Genomic DNA, 18082 nt, shown 5'->3' with positions numbered 1-18082 from the left:
CGACGCCGTCGCCGCTGCGCCTCGCGCTGTCCGCGGTGCTCGAGGCCGTGCTCGACATCACGTTGCTCGAGGCGGAGGTCCGATCCGAGTGCGCGCCGAGCCCGCGGAGCGACCCGGGAACGCCGCGCTCGTCCGTCGGCGCGCCCGCGCCTTCCCGGGAGGTCGCGCTCTCGGCGACGTCGGCGTCGCCCTCCACGCCCGCGCCGTCGACGGTCCGCGAGGTCACGCTCTCGGCCATGTCCTCGACGCCCGCGACGCCCGCGGCCGTCCGCGAGGTCGCGCCGTCCGCGCCGCCGCGACGGCCGCTGTCGTTCGGGACGCCCGTCGCGACGCAGACCGTGCGCGAGATCGCGCTGTCGCCCGTGCTCGCGGGCGGCTGGCCGGCCCTCTTCGAGGACAGCGGGAGCGCGCCGCCCTGGGTCGAGGAGCTCTGCTGCGGCGCGGGCGCGGGTCCCGGCTGGCTCCCCGCGTGCTCGTGCGCCGCGGACCTCGACGACGACGGCCGCGAGCGGGCGGGCACGCGGCTCGTGGACCTCGACCGGGGCGTCCGGCGCTACGACGGCCTCGACGACGACGCCTCGGACTGCTCCGACGACTCCGACGCCGCGCCCTACGTCAACGACGAGGAGCTCGCGCTCATCCTGGACCCCGTCCTCTCCGGCGGCGACGGCGCGTGCGACGGGCGCGACGGCGACGGCGCGTCCGAAGCGCCCTAGGCCGACGCCGGACGCTCCCTTCCCCTTCGCTGTAGACTTCGCTTCCGCCACTTCCTCCGTACGCTCGCGGTACTGCAACATCGATGGCTGAAGGTTGAGTGCCGAAGCAAAAGTGGGCGACGATAGAGAGCATCACTGAGCGCGGCTGCCGCAACACGCGATGAAGATCAAGACGGTGTCGCGCAGCGCGAAGAAGGAGGCCCGGGACACGGCGGACCACAAGTACGTGCGGCGCAACCTCGACCCGGCGGCGCACCCCTTCGCCGCGGCCCGGGAGCACCAGCGCGCCGTCGTCGCCGCGAAGCTCGACCGCATGATGGCCAAGCCCTTCGTCTGCGCTTTGGACGGCCACCGCGACGCCATCACGTGCCTGGGCACGCCGCGGCGCGGCCAGCTCGTCCAGGTCGTCTCCGGCGGCGCGGACGGCGAGTGCCGCGCGTGGGACCTCGCGAGCCGCAAGTGCGTCTGGCGCGCGCCGGCCCACGCGGGGCCCGTGGCCGGCGTCGTGTTGGCGCGGGCCGGCGACTCCTTCTTCTCCTGCGGCGAGCGGTCCATCAAGCGGTGGGCGCTGGAGGTCGCGGCGACGTCCGGCGGGAGCCTCGAGGGCGACGAGCGGCGGGGCGGCGACGACCGGCGGCCGGAGCCCCTGAACGTCTGGACGTCGCGGGGCACGGTGAATGATGTCGATGCCTCCTGGCAGGGCGGCGGCGACGGCGCGCTCGTGAGCTGCGGCTCCGAGGGGGTCGTCGAACTGTGGGACCCGGAGCGGTCCGCGGCCGTGCGGTCGTGGTCTTGGGGCACGGACGCGGTCTACAAGGCGCGCTGGAACCCGGCGGAGCCGTCGCTCGTCGCCTCGACGTCCCGGGACCGCGCGGCGACGCTCTACGACACGCGCGCGAAGACGCCGCTAAGACGCTGCGTGCTCGCGGCGCCGTGCCGGGCTTTGGCCTGGAACCCGCGGGACCCGACGCACTTCGTCGTCGGGTCCGAGGACACCATGTGCTACACCTTCGACGTGCGCAACCTCAAGCAGCCGAAGATGATCCACGAGGGCCACGTCGGCGCCGTCAACGACGTGTCGTTCGCGCCGAGCGGCCTCGAATTCGCGTCGGCGTCCGCGGACCGCACCACCCGAATCTTTGCGAGCCGCGGCGCGGGCTGCGGCCGCGCGCGCGAGACCTACCACGCCCTGCGCATGCAGGCGTTGGCCGCCGTGCGCTTCACGGCCGACGCGTCCTTCGTGCTCACCGCGTCGGAGGACTTCAACCTCCGGGTCTGGAAGGCGCGGGCCTCGAAGAAGCTCGGGCCCGTGAGCTCCCGGGAGCGCGCGGCGCTGGACTACCGCGCGGCGCTCCTGGACCGCCACGCGCACATGCCCACGGTGAAGCGCATCGTCAAGTCGCGGAACCTGCCGAAGATGGTCAAGAAGATGCGCGACCGCCGCGACGAGGAGAAGGACCGCGCGCGCGCCAAGCTCCAGAAGACCATGGACCACTCCCGGCCGGGCGCCGTCGCGCCCAAGGCCGCGCGGTCCAAGGTCGTGCTGAAGGAGCAGACGTAAGGCTTTTACATGGCTTCAACTTCGGGTCAACGAAGCACTTCGAAGCACTCAACGAAGCGGCACGTCGGGCCTCGCTAATTAATTGCCACAGCTCGCGATCGAGCTAGAGCAGACGTAAAGACTTGGGTGGCTTCAACCTCGGGTCAACGAAGCGGCACGTCGGGCCTCGAGCTGGTGCCTGTGCGAAAGTTATTCTCGCATCATGCTCGCCCTGCGCCGCGTCGGCTCGATTGGTGTAGCGGCCGTGTCCGCGACCCTCAATTTCAGCTCCTGCGAGGAGAAGCAGCCGCGCTTCGCCGGCAAGACGATCGTGATCACCGGCGGCGGCGGCACCTTCGGCCGCGTCGGCGCCAAGTACTTCGCCAAGGAGGGCGCCAACGTCGTGCTCGTGGACGTGAACCGCAAGGCGCTCGACGAGGCCATGGCGACGCTGCCGGGCGCCAACGTCGAGGCCGTCGCGTGCGACGTCCGCGACGCGGACTCCGTCGCCGCCGTCGTGCGGACCGCGCAAAAGTTCGGCGGCGTGGACCTGCTCTGGAACAACGCGGGCTACCAGGGCCAGATGAAGCCCCTCCTCGAGTACTCCGCCAAGGACGTGCAGCTCGTCATGGACATCAACGTCGTCGGCGGCTTCAACGTGCTGCAAGCGTGCGCGCGCGACATGGCCGGTCGCGGCGGCGGCGCCGTCGTGCAGACGGGCAGCGTCGCGGGCCTGCGCGGCACGCCGACGATGAACGCCTACGTCGCGTCGAAGGCCGCCGTCCACGGGCTGACGATGACGGCCGCGAAGGACCTGGCGCCGCACAAGATCCGCGTGAACACGGTCATGCCCGCGCTGATCGGGCCGGAGGACGGCTTCATGTGGAAGCGGCAGAACGAGCTCCACGCCGCGTCGGGGTCGCCCTACTTCGACCGCGACGCCGACGTGTTGGCGAAGAAGAAGGTCGGCGGCGTGCCGCTGAAGCGCCTCGGCGAGGTCGAGGAGGTCGTCGAGGCCGTCGCGTTCCTGCTGAGCGAGGACGCGTCCTACATCACGGGCACGTCCCTCGTCGTCGCCGGCGGGATGGCCTAGGTTTTTCCGATTTACACAGTTACGTAGCCGCTCGCCTCGACGACGACCTTGACGATGGGCTGGCCGGCCTTGCCGCCGAGCTTCGCGCGCTGCGACACGACGGGCCGGCTCCCCAGATAGGCGAGCAGGGCCATGGACTCGTCGTCGAGGAGCACGCCCACGGGGACGCGGTTCCGCCCGTCGACCTCGGCGACCGCCAATCCGAACTCGAGGCTCGCGCCGGGCCCGCCGCGGCCCGTCGAGAGCGTGCCCGGCGGCAGCTTCGGCGCGGCGCCGCCGTCGTCGGCGATCTTCGGCGCCCTCGCCGGCTGGAACTCCTCGGGCGTCTTCCGCAGGCCGAAGCGCTTCCGGTAGGCGACCTCCTGCGCGTCCGCGTTCTCCGACAGTTTCACGAGGCCGTCCTCGATGCAGAAGCACGCGCCCCGGGCCCACGCGGCGGGCGTCGCGTCGGAGCCGTCGGGCTTGTAGGCGCCGGCGGCGAGGTCCGCGAAGACGCGCGCGCCCGACGAGTCGAAGAGGCCCACGCGGAGCGCGCCCTCGTCGCGGCCGGCGACGGAGATCTTCAGCGTCGCGACGCCCGCGAGGGTCCGATCGCCCAGGCCCGGCGGCGGCGCGACCGTCGCCGCCGCGCCGTCGCCGCCGTCGGTGACGCAGTCGCGGTCCGCGGCGTCGCAGCGACGCGCGCCGCCCCAGGGGATGCCCAGCGCCGCGTCGATGTCGAGCGACTCGTTGGGCGTCCCCACGGCGCGCATGCCCCGGCCGACGCGCGTCGTGTCCGGCGAGTCCGCGGCGACGGCGGGCGCCGCGAGCGACGCGACGCCGCAGGCGAGCGCGCGCCGCCGCGGCACGAGGCTGAGCGCGCGGGCCGCGGCGAGCGCGGCGACGCATCGCAGCCATGCGCGCATCTTGTAGCGCTCGCGTGTGTGTCGCAGCGCGTCGCAGGGCTCGTCGACGCGTCGTACGCCGGCTGCTGTGTCGCAGCGCGTCGCAGGGCTCGTGGACGTGTCGCACGCCGCCCGCGCCGGCCGATGCAGATGGTGGGCTGCTGCTCGAGATGCTCCCGAGAGAGGCCGCTCGACGAGCGGCACGGCCGGCCTCGAGCGGCTCGTCGCGCGCGAGTTCGTCCGTCCGGCGGCCGCCGACGCGCATCGAGACCCGGGCGTGGATCGCGTACTTGGGGAGTTACGCGTGTGCCTCAGCGCGCGTCGTGCGAGCCGAGCCTAGTCCCAGTTCGACGGTGGCGCGCTCATCGGCGGCTCCTCGAGCTGGGGCGCGCCGCTCCACGCCTCCGGCGGCTGGGCGCCGGCCGGCAGGGAAAACTGGAGCTTCTGCAGGAGCCGCGTCTGCTGCTCAACGAGGTAGTTGAACGCGACCTGAAGGGAACCGGAAAGCTCGCGCGCGCGGCACGTGGCGGAACCGGAAGCGAGCGGCGCGCGCGCGCGCGCGAAGCGGGACGCGGGGCCGCGCGATCTGGTCCTTGAGTCGCAGCTGGATGTCGTAGCTGAGGAAGAAGTCCGGGTTCTGCTCCTCGAGCTTGGACCAGACGAGGCACGTCAGCGCGGGCTCGACGTCGGCCTGGACCTGGAGCGTGGCGATGATCTCCGCCTGGGTCATGTACTGGTTCAGGCACCGCTCGATGAGCGACTGCACGCTCTTGACCTGGGCCCAGGTGTAGCTCTGGTTGGCGCGGGCGCGCGGCGCCATGGTCGTCCGGGGTGCCGGCGGCGCGGCGGCGGCGGGGCGGCTGAGGCGGCGCGGCGGGGCGCCGTCCGAGAGCGGCGCGGCGTCTTGGGCGCGGCGGGGGGGCTCCGCAAGGGCCGGGGCGGTCGGCGCGGTGTTAAAACGCTACTTGCGGCGCACCATACGCGATCAGAGGCCGCAGCACCCTGTGGCAAATACAGACATTCGGGGCGACCTTGGCGAGCGAGTGCAGCGCGAGACTTGGGCTGACCCCGCGTAATTAGGCTGCTTGGCGCCAGTTTCGGGCGCTCGAAGCGACTAAAACCACCAAAAGAAATGACGAAGGTCGACCGCAGCGCCATCATGTCGCGCGTCATGCGCAAGCGGCGCAAGAAAATCGCGGACTCGCGGCCGCGGCCCGCGGGCGAGCTCCTCGACGAGATCGCGTCGCTCATCGCGGGCGGCTCGAACGTGCTCTTCGTCACGGGCGCGGGCATCTCCGTGTCCGCCGGGATCCCGGCGTTCCGCACGGGCGTCGACGCCGTGTGGACGCAGACCGTCGTCGAGATGGGCACGCGCAAGGCGCTGCGCAAGGACCCCGTGCACTGGTACGAGACCTTCTGGCTGCCGACCTTCGAGTGCGGCCGCCTGCGCAACGCGCGGCGCACGCGCGCGCACGACGCGCTGGGCGCGATCGCGACGCTCGCGCCCGAGGTCAAGGTCGTCACGCAAAACGTCGACGGGCTGCACGTGGGCTCCGTGCCGGACATGCAGCTCGTCGAGGCCCACGGGCGGAGCGGCCTCTTCCGCTGCGCCATGTTCGGCAGCGCGACGGGCGGCCGGAGCCGGTGCTCCCTAAAGACGGCGACGACGGAGTGGTACGAGACGGCCGAGCTCGAGGCCGAGGACCGGGCCGTCGTCGACGCCGCCACGCGGGACCGCGCCGTGGCCGTGGCCCGCTGCCCGCGCTGCCCGCGCTGCGGCGCGGCGCTCGCGCCGCTGAGTTTATTGTTCGACGAGAACTACGACGCGCACTTCTTCTTCGAGGCGGACGCGTGGGACGGCTGGCTCGACGACGCCGACGCCATCGTCTTCGCGGGCACGTCCTTCGCCGTGCAGATGACGCGCGAGGCGCTGCGCCGGGCCAAGGAGGCCGACGTGACGGTCTACAACCTGAACCTAGAGGAGCCGCCGACGGAGGTCGCGCACGCGGCGTGCCTGCGCCACAACTCCGCGCTGTTGCCCTGCGACGCGTCCTTCCCGCGGCTCCGGGATTTGGTCGAGGCGAAGCTCGAGGCCGCGGGGCTCGCCAAGCCGCCGCCGAAGCCGCCCAAGGAAGCAAGCGACTCGGACTAACACTTCTAGGCCCTTCGCGGGCTCGGCAGGCTCGTCGTCCGCGTCGTCGCGGGCCGCTCGAGGCCCGACGTGTACTCGAGGCGCCGGTTCTGGCGCACGAGGCGGGACACGTTGCGCCGCGCCTCGCGGTAGAGCTTGTCGTTCTTGAACGACTTCTTCACGACGCCCGCGTGGGCGCTGAGCCAGCGGTCCTTGTGGGGCGAGTGGACGTAGATGGGGTCGCCGCTCGGCCGCGCGGGGTAGTACGAAGGCACGGAGCCGGACACGGACGCGTCGATGGGCACGTGGTACGCGTGCTGCACGTAGACGCGCCGCCCGTCGTTCGACTCGTCGTCGCCCTCGTCCGTCGTCGACAGCAGCTGGGACGTGAGGAGCTTCGCCGCGCTGTAGGGCGTCGTCGCGCGCGATGCCAAAGGCGTCGCGGTGTAGAGCGCCTCGTCGACGCGGCCGAGCGTCGGCACGTCGTTCTCCGCCAGGTCGTCGCGCAGCTCCGCCAGCAGCTGCGCCTCGATGCGCCCCTGGCGGCCGCCGCCGCCGTAGGCGCCGGACACGGCCCGCGGCGCCGTGCTCGCGACGCGGTGCGACCGGAAGTCGACGTCGCCGTCGTCGCCTGGGCAGCACAAGAGTGATTCAACGTCGCTTCAACGTGAGTGTTTCGCGCGCGCGCGTTCCAAAACAAGCACCCACGCTTCGAGACCGTTCCGAGAGACGATCGCTCGTCCAAAAATCAGCCGAAACGAGTGGAAAACGGCCGAGATCGGAGCCTTTGAAGTTGGGAATTTCGCTCTCTTTTGCTGCCCTGGTCGTCGCGGCAGTCGAGGATGTCCAGGGGCCCGCCGAAGCGGCTCGGGCTCACGTCCGCGTTGTAGGCCCCGCGGTGCGCGGCGATGAGGGCGCCCTTGGAGACCTTGCCCGTCCGCGGCGGCGCGAACGTGCCCATGTTGCCCACGCCGGTCCGCGGCGGCGGCTGCGCGGCGCGGCGCTGCTCCGCGAGGGCCCGCCGGTGCTCGGCGAGCGTGCGCGACGGCTGGCGCGGCGTGCCCCGCGGCGACCGCGCGGGCGTCGCGCCCAGGGGCCCGTGCTCCGGCGGGAGGAACTTCTCCAGTTCCACGCCGAAGGGCGTCTCGTGCGCGCCGTAGCGCCGCCGCACGACGCGGAGCAGCGCGCCCCGCGCCACGGCCTGGAACTTCGTAAACCCCCGCACCCAGGGCGTCGGCGCCGGCGGGTCGCTGCGCTGGAGCCGCGCGTACGTGTCCTTGAAGGACGTCGACCCCACGGAGCCGTCGTCCGCGGCGCCGATCCTCGCGTAGAACTCGGCCCAGAGCAGGCGCACGCGCCGCCGCGCCTGCCCGCTGCGCACGCGGGCCTGGCACCGGCGCCAGCCGTACTCGTAGATGTTCTCGCCGGAGAGGAGGCCGGGCGGCCGCGCGTGCCTCCCGTGCTTCTTCACGCGGACCTCGTGCACGGCCGCGATGGACCGCCGGCCGCCCATGGGCGTCGACCGCGGCGTCGGGCTCACGCTCTCCGCGCCCTGCAATTCCTCGAGCTCCGCGGCCGCGAAGGCCGCGACGTCCGCCGCCTGTTCGCGGTCCTTGTGGATTTTCACGTTGTCGCGGAACGCCAGAGCGCACCAGACCTTGCGGATCGCGCTCCGGAAGAGGGACCGCCGGCTCGTGGCCCGCGCCGCGGCGGCGACGGCCTCCTCGCGCTGCTTTTCGACCATGATGAGCGACGACCGGCGCCGCGCCATGCCCTGGACCTTCTTCGCGGAAAAATTCTTGGCGAACTTCTCCTCCTTCTCGTAGGCGGCGACGTTCACGGCCTCGCGGATGGCCTCGCGCGCGTCCTCGGCGTCCTGGGCGAGGGCCGCGGCCTCGGCGGCCTCGCGGCCGCCGGCCATGATTTTGGCGATGGCCGCGTCGCGCTCCAGCTTGAACTCCGTCGCGCGCCGCTCGAGCAGCGCTCCGGCCGCGGCCGCGGCGGCCGTCGCGCGGGCGCGGTCGACGGCGCGGTCCGCCTCGGCGCGCAGGGCGTCGTCGGACGCCTCCGCGGCCCTGGCCTGGTCCCGCGCCTTCTGCCTCCGGAGGAGCTGCTGCGTCGCGAACGCGCGCTTCCGGATCTTCTCCTGGTCCTTCAGCTTGGCGCGCATGGTGTCCGTCTTCTCGCGCGCCGCGCCCGTGATGGACCGGACGATCATGCCGTTCTTCTTGAGCTCCTTGACGACCTTGCGCCGCGTCAAATACCCGCGGATCATCGCGTTCATCTTCACGCTGAGCTCGCCCTCGCGCTGCTTCAGCTTGAAGGCCGTGTGCGCCGCCTCCATGCCGCCGGGCGACACCTGGGTCCCCCCAAAGTCGAGGCGCCGCTCGAAGAAGTCGAAGATCGACTCGACGTGCGACTGGAAGTTCGCCTTCTTCTCCTCCTCCTTGTTCGCCTCCTTCATCTCCTCGCGCGCCTTGCGGTCCTCGTCGTGGTCGATGGCCGTCGCGATGGCGCGCGACGCGATCTTCCCGAAGCCGGACGCGAGCTCGAGGTCCTCCTTCGCGAAGGGGCACACGCGGATTTTTTCGGTCGTCTCGCGGTCCCGCCGCACCTCGAGGTCCTCGACGGCGGCGCGCACGGCGCGCTTCTCCGCGAGCCGCAGGGCGTGGTCCTTGTCCGCGGGTTCGTCGTCGCTCTCGCCGCCGTCGCCGCCGTCGTCGTCGTCGTCGTCGTCCGCGGCGAGCTTGTTGATGAACTGGACGACGCCCATGGGCGGCGCGCCCGCGCCGCCGCCGGGCCGCGACGCGTCGTAGGGGCGAAATAAGGGCAGGCAGAGCACGGACCGCGTCACGTAGCCCGTCATCTGGTCCACCTTCTGGTTGAAGTACGCGGTCTCGTACGCGTCCTTGACGTTCAATATCTCCTGGGAGCTGAAGGCCTGGCCCGTGATGCCCGCGTTCGCCGGCACGCGGATGGGCCGCGTCTTGCCCGTCGTGATGTCCGACGGCAGGTTCGTGCCCCAGCGGCTCCAGAGCTGGCGCTTCTTCGGCGCGTACAAAAAGATCGTGACGATGTCGCTGTTCAGGTGCTCCTTGGCCATGGTGCAGACCTACGGGATGGCGCGCGGGGGTCTCGCGCGCGGCGCGGCGGGGGCGCGGCGCGGCGCACGTTGAGCATGACGGCGTCGGTGACGCCCGTCGCGCCGCTCACGGCGTCGACGGCGACGTCGTCGTCGTCGTCGGGCTCGGGCTCCGGCTCCGGCGTCCGCTGCCGCGGCGCCTGGCTCTCGCGCCGGCTCTTCTCCACCGCCGCGAAGGGGTCCTTCTGCGCCTCCTTCGCCGGCGCCGAGATGGACCGCGCCCGCGACCGGCGCCGCTTGCCCGGCGCCATGCCGTCGAGAGGGGCTGCTTCTCGCAGAGAAGTCGTTTCTTTTGAGTCAAAGTTGCCGTGGATTCATTTTATTGTTGCCCCTCGCCTTGATTCCGCGCCATGGGGGGGGGGGCAGCCCTTTTTTAACTCGTCATGAGGTTGGTGGCACTCCTGCTCCTGCTACAGGACGTCGCCGTGGCCGCGACGGCGTGCCGCCGGCTGCGGCGCCATCCCGAGGCATTCTCGCAGCGCAACGTGAGTGAGGAGGGCATCGGCCGGGTCCGCGCCTGCGTCGACGAGGCGGCGGACTCCGCCGACGACCTCGCGCTCGCCTACGCGCGCGCGTTCCAACTGAAAGCCGGCGCGGCCGCCGGCGCGTTCGCCGCGCCCCTCGCGGACCTCGAGCGGTCGCTCGCGGTCGCCGCGCGCGCGAGGACGCGCGACGCGCGGTCGGCCGGCGACCGCGCGGCCATCGCCGCGGCGCTCGCGCGCCACCGCGCCGGCGCGCGCGGCCGCGGGAACCGCAGCGCGACGCTCCACGCGCACTTCCACCTGCGGAACCACGCCGGGACGACGCTCGGCGCCGTCGCGCGGACGAACGGCCTCGCGCGGCCGACGGGCTCGCTGTGCAGCTGCTTCAGCCGGCGCGCGCTCGCGACGGCGACGTACGCGGGGACGGCGGACCGGACCGCGGTCGACCGCGCGCTGAGCCGCGGCGAGGCCGTCGACGGCGAGGCGGCGCTCCGCGCGTCGTTCGCGGCGCGCGTGCTCGACGTGCGGAGCGCGGACCCGTCGCGGCCCAAGTCGAGCCGATTCGTCGACTTTGGCGAATTCGAGGGAGCGCTGCCCGCGCTCGCGCCCCTCGCGTTGGACCGCGTCGCGTGGTCGACGATCGTGCGGAACCCCGCGCTCTTCACCGTCGGCCGCGCGCCGGGAAGCTCGCCCGGCGCCGCGACGAACATGTACACGCCCGTCGTCACGCTCGCGGCCTGGCTCGGCTTCGAGCCCGAGGCACGGCCGCCGCGCGACCACCACTGCTGCCTCGCGGCGTTCCGAAAACACGCGTCCTGCGCGCCGTGGTTCGAGCCGCGGCCGCGGTGCGAGGACGGCGGCAAGCACGAGCTGCAGCCGTGCTGCCACGGGGCCCGCGACGCCGCGTCGTGCTTCGACTGGTGGGCGCCGCGGACGCGGTGCGACGACTTCGGCGAGGCCGCGGTCTACGAAAAAGACGGCCGGCCCGGCGGGCGGAGCGCGTTCGACCGCGACGACCTCGAGCGCGCCAAGGCGCGCGCGCGCTCCTTCGCCGTCGTCGCGGACTTGGACGACCTCCACGCGGGCCTCCGCTTCTTCTGCGACACGTTCGGCTGGGCGACGTGCGAAGCGCCGCCGCGGCCGACGCACGCGACGGCCGCGAAAAGCCTCGCCGGCGTCCTCGCCGAGAACCGCTACACGCCGGACCAGTTCGCCGCCGTCGCCGACGCCGCCCAGCTCGCCCTCGAGCTCTATTACTATTGCCGCGAGCTGCTCCGCGACGACGCGCGGCGCCTCGAAGGCGCGCCCGTCGCCGCCGGGCTGCTCCCGGACCTCTACGAGTGGACCGCGGCGCCACCGACGAGGCCCGCGTCGGCGGCGCCGCCCAAGAAGACGCTCCGCGACGCCAGACACGCCCATGGCTCTTAGTAATCGTCGGGCAGCACGACGGTGCAGCCCCCGGACGCGGTCTCCGCGCGGTAGAGCTGGTAGGGGTCGCACTCCTCCTCGCCGCCGTGGCCCGTCGCGGCCTCGAAGGGCGGCTGGGACGTGGAGAAGAGCAGCCGCGTCCACATGCGGTCGCGGATGGACACGATGTTCCGCCGGTTGACGACGAGGTCCAGGGGCAACAGCGCGAGGCGCGTGTTCACGTTGCCGACGAGAAATCGCGTGTAGCCGGCCATCGCGCCGTGGACCGCCGCGTGCGCGAGGGACGAGCAGTAGACCTGGTCCTGGGCGTTCGCGGCGCAGGCGCGGATCGTGTAGGTCGGGTCGACGAAGAAGACCTTGGCGCGGTGGACGCCGAAATCCGCGTCGCCGTCGTAGGCCGGCGACGCGAAGTGGTCCGTGATCGTCTTCTTCAGCCAGGGCCCGACGTCCTCGTTGAGCGTGTTGCCGCTCGCGTCGACGCGGCCCTCGGCGCCCATCTGCGTCTGCCCCGCGCCCTCGGCGACGACGACGAGCGCGTGCTGGTGCTTCCGCAGCTTCCGCTCGACGTGGTCGAGGATCGACGGCACGTCGAACTCCGACTCGGGGATGAGGCAGAGGTCGACGTCGCCCGAGGCCAGCGTCGCGTGCATGGCGATGAAGCCGCTGTGGCGGCCCATGAGCTTGACGACGCCGACGCCGTTCGGGCACGCCGCGGCCTCGGTCGCCGCGGCGACGATGTGGGGCACGGCGGCCTCGACGGCCGTCGCGAACCCAAAGGACTTGTCGATGACCGGCACGTCGTTGTCGATGGTCTTCGGCACGACCGCGACGGCGCACTTGAGGCCGCGGCGCGCCATCTCCGCGTCGACCTTGCACGCGCCTGCGCGCGCGGGCGGTCGAGGGCGCGCACCAGCGGCGGTTCGACGACCTTTCGCGGCGCGCGTCCTCGAATTCGGGGAAAAAATCAGTTTGAACCGTCATCGTGATCCGGAATTCAATACGGTGTGTCGTCATCATCGAGGGGGGGGGGAGCGCCGCGGACGCGGGGAAGGCGCGCCCTTCATCGTGCCGTCGCCGCCCACGAGGAAGAGCATGTTCACGCCCGCGGCCTCCAAAGCGTCGCAGATGGCCGACGTCTCGTGGCCGCCGCGCGACGACCGGAGCACCGTGCCGCCGCGCGCGTGGATGCCCTCGACGAAGGCGTCGTCGAGGCGCACGCCGCTCTTCGCGAGGTCCTTGAAGCCCGCGTAGCCGTCCTGCACGCCGAGCACGGAATCGACGCCGTACTGGCGCGAGAGGCAGAGGTAGAGCTCGCGCACGACCGTGTTCAGGCCCGGGCAGACGCCGCCGCAGGTGACGATGGCGGCCCGCGCCTCGCCGGGGCCGAAGCAGACCGTCGACCGCGGGCCCGCGCGGTGGAACGCCGTCGGCGGGACCTCGACGGGTCGCCCCGTGACGACCTGACTGCTCACGTACGTGCGCTCGTCGACGAAGAAGTCCGGGTGGGGCACGAACGACATGTCGCTGCCCACCGCGCGGCCGATGGGCGAGTCGAAGGTCTCGTAGCGCACGCGCTCGCGCAGGTGCGGGATCTCCGCGACGCTGAAGTCCGCGGCGGACGCCTGGAGCGGCAATCGGCGCGGCGCGGGCCTCCGCTGCGGCACCAGCGCCGCGGCGGGCAACGCCAGGAGCGCCGCGGCGCACGCGAGGGCGCTGGAGCGCGCCGCGCTGGACCCAGCGGTCGAGGAGCGCGCCGCGCTGGACCCAGCGGTCGTCGATTCTGCACGGCCATGACCATGGCTGTAATCCTCGCCCGGGTCAAGAATGGTTCAACATCTGTTCAACAACTTGTCCCCGGCGGCATCCTCGGGTGCAAACCCCCTTCGATAACTTGTCCAACATGCCTCGTTCTAGTTGCAGATGTGGTGTGGTTTAAAAAGGGCGCGCGGCGCTCCGGCGCGCGGGAACTTGGGCGGCCGGGGAGGTGGCGCGAGCGCCGCCGCGTCAGTTGACGTCGGCCGCGTCGACGGTGTCCGCGTCGTCGTCGTCGTCGTCGTCGCCGCCGCCGTCCGCGGCGTCGTGGTCGAAGAGCTCGAGGTGCTGGAGGAGCTTCTCGAGGTCGACGACGGGCTGGGCGTCGGCCTCGCCGGCCTCGAGCGCCGCCTTGGACTCTGGCGTCGCAAAGTGCTGGAGGTACATGGTCAGGTCCGCCGTCTCCTCGACGCCGAAGCTCTCCGTGAGCACCGTCAGCAGCGCGGGCACGGGCACCTCCTTGGCCAGGTGGTCGTCGGGCGCGTCGCCCGTCAACAGCTGGTGGCAGCGGCCCATGAGCGACGCGCACAAGTCGCCGACGGTCTCGAGGCCCTGGTCCTCGGCCGTCGTCAGCAGGTCCTGGCGGAGCGACCGCCCCGCGACGAGCGACCGGTGCTCCTCCTCGGACCCCGGCCAGAGCAGGAGCTTCCAGAGCAGCTCGCCGACGTCGACGTGGCCCCCGTCCTCGACGACGAAGCACCGCACGAAGGCCACGAGCTCGCCCTGGCCCGGGTCGTCGCCGTCGTCGACGTCCTCGTCGTCGTCCGGCGCCGCGACGTCGACGCCCAGCGACTCGCGGCAGACCTCGACGAACTCGTCGACGCGCATCTTCTTCGGGTGGCCCTCGTCGTCCGCGAAGAGCGCGCAGAGCGCCTCCTTGGTCTTGATGCCCGCGGCCGCCGCGCCCTCGCACAATTTCGCGCGGAGGTCCTCCGCGAGCGCGTTCCAGTGCTCGCTCTCCTCGACGCCCGGCCACAAGCGTAAATCGTGGAGCAGGTGCACGGCGTCGACGGACCCGTCGTCGTTCGTGTAGACCTGGCCCACGAGCGCGCGCGTCCGCTGCGCCTCGTCGTCGTCCGCGAGCGACCCGTCGACGGCCGCGACGGCCGCCCAGAACTTGAGCGGGTCCACGGCCTCGCCCTCGTCCCAGCCGCCGCCCGCGGCGACGGCGTCGGCCAGCGCCTTGGCGAGGTCGCCGAGCTTGCCCGCGTCCACCGCGCCGCCTTCCGTACACGCGTCCGAGTCCATCAAGAACGCGCAGAGCTCCTCCTTCGTCGAGATGCCCACGGCGGCGGCGCCGTCGCAGAGCTTGTCGTGGAGGTTCGCCAGGATCGTCTGCTCCTCGGCCTCGGGCGTCAGCTGGAGGTAGTCGAGGAGGCCGACGACGTCGACGGGCGGCGCGCCGGGCGCCTCGGGCGCGTCGTCGGCCGAAACGGCGTCGGGCACGGCGAAGTGGGACGCGATCCACGTCACACTTCCCTCGGACGCGTCGATGCCGAGCTCGCCGAGCAGGTCGTCGAAGTGCGGCCGCGGCACGACCTTGGCCGGCGCGTCCGGCGCCGCGCAGGCGACGCCCCGCGCGAGGAACAGGGAGAGGAGGTCGCCCTTGGTCTCGACGCCGAGGCCCTCGGCGCCCTTCATGATGGCGTCCCGGAAGCGGTAGACCTTCTCGATGTCCGCCTCCTGGTCCTCGGCCTCGTCCTGGGCCGCGTCGGGGCTGCCGCCGGCCGCCGGCGGCGCCGGCGGCGCCGGCGGCGCGTCGGGCCCCGCGAGGGCCTCGTCCTTCCCGCCCGGCGGCGCCGGCGGCAGGATCGCGTCGCTCCCCGACGCCATGTCCCCTCTCGTGTCGCGCGCGGGGCAGCGAGAGACGCCCGGTTTTGAAAGCGGTTGCAACTGGGGAGCCCTTCTCGCGAGCGTGAGCTGCTCGAGAGATTTTGTAGGCACCTTGAACTTGCCGATGGTGCCCTTCAGGAACGGCGCTGCAGTTCTGCGGGCTGCCCACGATGCCGCCGCCGCGCTATGGCAAGGCGTCGAAGGCGAGCAAGAAGGAGGAGAAGAAGCCCTCGGGCCCGTCGCAGGCCGAGCTCCTGGCCAAGGCGCGGGAGGCGCAGATCGCCGAGCGGGACCGCGTGCGCAAGGAGCGCGAGGCCGCGGCGCAGCAGCGCCGCGAGGCGGGCAAGAACAAGAAGCCCGGCGCGGGCAGCCGCCAGAGTATCCGCGACCTGAAGAAGGAGCACGCGGCGAAGAAGGAGGCCGAGGCCGCGGCCCTGGGGACCGACGGGAGGAGCTGGAAGGCCATGACGAAGTCGAAGGCGCGCCTCGCGGCCGAGGAGGCGTACATGGCCAAGCTCATGGACGACGACGAGAGCGAGCGCGAGAAGTACACGAGCTTCTGCGCCCACATCGCGGCGACGGAGATGGAGGTCTGGGTCGAGGAGGTCTTCGCCGGCGTCGACCTGTGCCGAAATCAACCAGTGGCATGGCCCTGTCCAGCCAAACTTCAAACCTCTCCAGCTCGGTCAAATCGAAGTCGTTTCGGCTACTTTGTGGACGAATCGATCGCTCTCGTCGAGTTCTCGAAGCACGGCAGAAAGCCTCGCGTCGAAACTGTCGAATAAGCTCACATTGAAGTCGTGTTGAATATTTCGTTTCCCGCCCAGGCGTCGACACGGACGCGGACGGCGAGATCACGCTCTACGACTTCGAACTATTGGAGGGCCGCGAGGGCTCGAGCTCCGTGCGGCGCCTCTTCGAGGTCGTGGACTGCATCGACCAGGACGGCTCCATCACCATGCAGGAGTGGGTCCAGTTCCTCGCGAACCTCTGGCACTTTGGCGGCGACGACCTCGTGGAGTCGACGCTGACGAACTTCGAGAACCTGATCTCCTTCCGGGAGAACGCGGAGATCGAGGCCATGGAGCGCGCCCTGCTCGAGGCCGAGGCGGCCCAGCGGTCGGCGCTGCCGACGGGGTCCATGCTCGAGGGGGGCGGCGGCGCGGAGGCGAAGCGGCGGTCGTCGCTCGACATGTCGGGCATCGTTGAGGACCGCTACACGGAGGCCGCGTCCATCGGCCTGTACGAGCGCATGGACGCCGTCTTCGAGGGCATGGACTTCGACGGCAACGGCACCATCGAGAAGGAGGAGCTCGCGGAGCTCATCCAGGACGACGAGGTCTCCGCGGAGATCATGCCGCTCCTCGACAACATCGACGAGGACGACACGATCACCAAGGAGGAGTTCCGCCTCTTCTTCGACCTCATGGGCAAGGGCGTCGGCGAGACGGGCGTCGAGGCGTGCCTCATCACCTTCGAGAACCTGCTGCGCCTCCGGGGCAACAAGATGTCCGAGGCCTACGAGCTCAAGCGCAAGGAGTCGATGCAGAAGGCGTCGGGCGGCGCGGCCGTGCCCGCGCTCCAGGGCGTGCGGCCCCAGTCCGCGCGGCGGCGGCCGTCGGGCGGGCTCTCGGGCCGGCGCACGCCGCGGAGCTCGCGGAGCGGCAAGTCGCTCCGGCTCCACCTCACGCCGCGCAAGGACGTCAAGCCCGGCGACAAGCGGAGCTCGAACCTCCCGACGCGCGACGACCCGACGCCCCGCGAGCTCCTCGACAGCGGCCGCCTCGACAGCTCGCGGCTCAACTCCGCGCGCGGCGGCGGGCCCTTCAAGTACCGCGGCGCCAACTCGGGCGACACGCTCGCGCCGGGCGCCGCGTCTCCGCAGCCGAGCGGCCGGCGCCGGTCGCTCTCCGGGTCCCACGACGACATCCGGCCGGGGAGCCGCCCCGCGACGCCGCCGGACGCGCCGGGCAGCCCGAAGCCCAAGCCGCCGGGCAGCCCGAAGGTGCCCGGCGGCCTGCCGCGCGCGCTCCCCGGCGCGTCGCTCGACGGCGCGCGCGGCAGCCCCAAGGGCGGCGGCGCGCGGGGCCTCCACGGCCAGCCCCCGGGCTCGCCGTCCGCGTCGCGGCGCCGCTTCTCCGCGTCGCGCGCGCAGCTGCCCAAGGGCGGCGTCGCCAAGAACCGGTCGCCGCTGACGAGCCCCCGGAGCCCCCGGAGCCGCGGCGCGTCCCCGTCGGCGACGCCCCGGAGCGGCGCGGCCGGCGCGAGCGGCGCCGGGTCCCCGCGGTCGTCGGGCGCGTCGCCCGACGCGTCGCCGCGCGCGTTCCCGCAAAGCTCCCAGTCCCTGCCGACGCTCTCCATCGGCGAGGCCAGCGCCGCGGCGCTCAAGGCGGCCCTGGGCTCCGCGCGGTCCTCCGTGAACCCGACGCCGCGGTCCTCGTCGACGCCGCGGACCGCGCGCGTGACGCCCCGGCGCATGTTCTCGCGGTCGAACGCGGGCTCCATGTACACGCCCTTCCACGCGCGGTCGTCGCCGCGCCACAAGAAGAAGGCCGCGGACAAGGCCGACGCGAAGGCGGGGTCCTAAGTTACCGTCGGCAGCGCCAGCCCCGCGCGCAGACCATGGCGTCCCGCGGCCCGGCCTCGTCGTCCTTGGGCGCGCAGGCCCGGGGCCACGGGGCGGCGGCCAGCGCGCACGCGCGCTGCTTCGCGGCGACGGGGTCCAGGCACGGCGGCCCGCCGAGGCCCTCGAGGAAGCGGCACGTCGCGGCGCCGACGTGCGTGAAGTCGTCGCGGTAGACCGCGAACCGCGGGAGCTCGCCGGGCGGCGCGCGGCAGCCCGTCGGGTTCGCGCAGCCCGCGTTCTGGAGCGAAACGTCGCCGCCCGCGGCGTCGAGCGCGGCCTGGACGTTGGACCGGCAGGTGCACGCGAGCATGCCGTGGAACTTGGACGTCGACGCCACGACGCAGTCCGAGCGGAAGATGGCCGCCGCGCACGCGGCGAACCAACCCGGAAACTGG

The 18082-nt window shown here is 72.4% G+C and overlaps 4 protein-coding genes across 4 annotated transcripts; 2 read left to right on the top strand and 2 right to left on the bottom strand.

The window, feature by feature from the left end:
• Window positions 1-876: 876 nt before the first annotated feature.
• Window positions 877-2277, top strand: AURANDRAFT_28907 (hypothetical protein; the record flags this gene model as incomplete). The annotated part of the gene is made up of 2 exons (XM_009040513.1): window positions 877-1290; window positions 1330-2277. The coding sequence occupies 2 exons, from the start codon at window positions 877-879 to the stop codon at window positions 2275-2277; spliced, it is 1362 nt and encodes a 453-aa protein (XP_009038761.1).
• A 202-nt stretch (window positions 2278-2479) lies between these two features.
• AURANDRAFT_29097 (hypothetical protein) lies at window positions 2480-3349 on the top strand (the record flags this gene model as incomplete). The annotated part of the gene is made up of 1 exon (XM_009040514.1): window positions 2480-3349. One exon carries the CDS (start codon window positions 2480-2482, stop codon window positions 3347-3349), a length of 870 nt encoding a protein of 289 aa, XP_009038762.1.
• An 11-nt stretch (window positions 3350-3360) lies between these two features.
• AURANDRAFT_71984 (hypothetical protein) lies at window positions 3361-9757 on the bottom strand (the record flags this gene model as incomplete). The annotated part of the gene is made up of 7 exons (XM_009040469.1): window positions 3361-4201; window positions 4586-4722; window positions 4805-5008; window positions 5371-5677; window positions 6461-6995; window positions 7124-9476; window positions 9536-9757. The coding sequence occupies 7 exons, from the start codon at window positions 9755-9757 to the stop codon at window positions 3361-3363; spliced, it is 4599 nt and encodes a 1532-aa protein (XP_009038717.1).
• Window positions 9758-11520: 1763 nt separating this feature from the next.
• Window positions 11521-12837, bottom strand: AURANDRAFT_2057 (hypothetical protein; the record flags this gene model as incomplete). Its single annotated transcript, XM_009040390.1, has 2 exons — window positions 11521-12296; window positions 12459-12837. Coding segments are annotated over 2 exons (1155 nt in total), but the record flags the coding sequence as incomplete, so codon positions are not given.
• Window positions 12838-18082: the final 5245 nt, after the last annotated feature.

This window comes from Aureococcus anophagefferens (genome assembly GCF_000186865.1).
Source record: "Aureococcus anophagefferens unplaced genomic scaffold AURANscaffold_15, whole genome shotgun sequence".
NCBI lineage: Eukaryota > Pelagophyceae > Pelagomonadales > Pelagomonadaceae > Aureococcus > Aureococcus anophagefferens.
The sequence above is the reverse complement of the archived record's forward strand: the minus strand, read 5'-3'. Positions and strand labels throughout refer to the sequence as shown.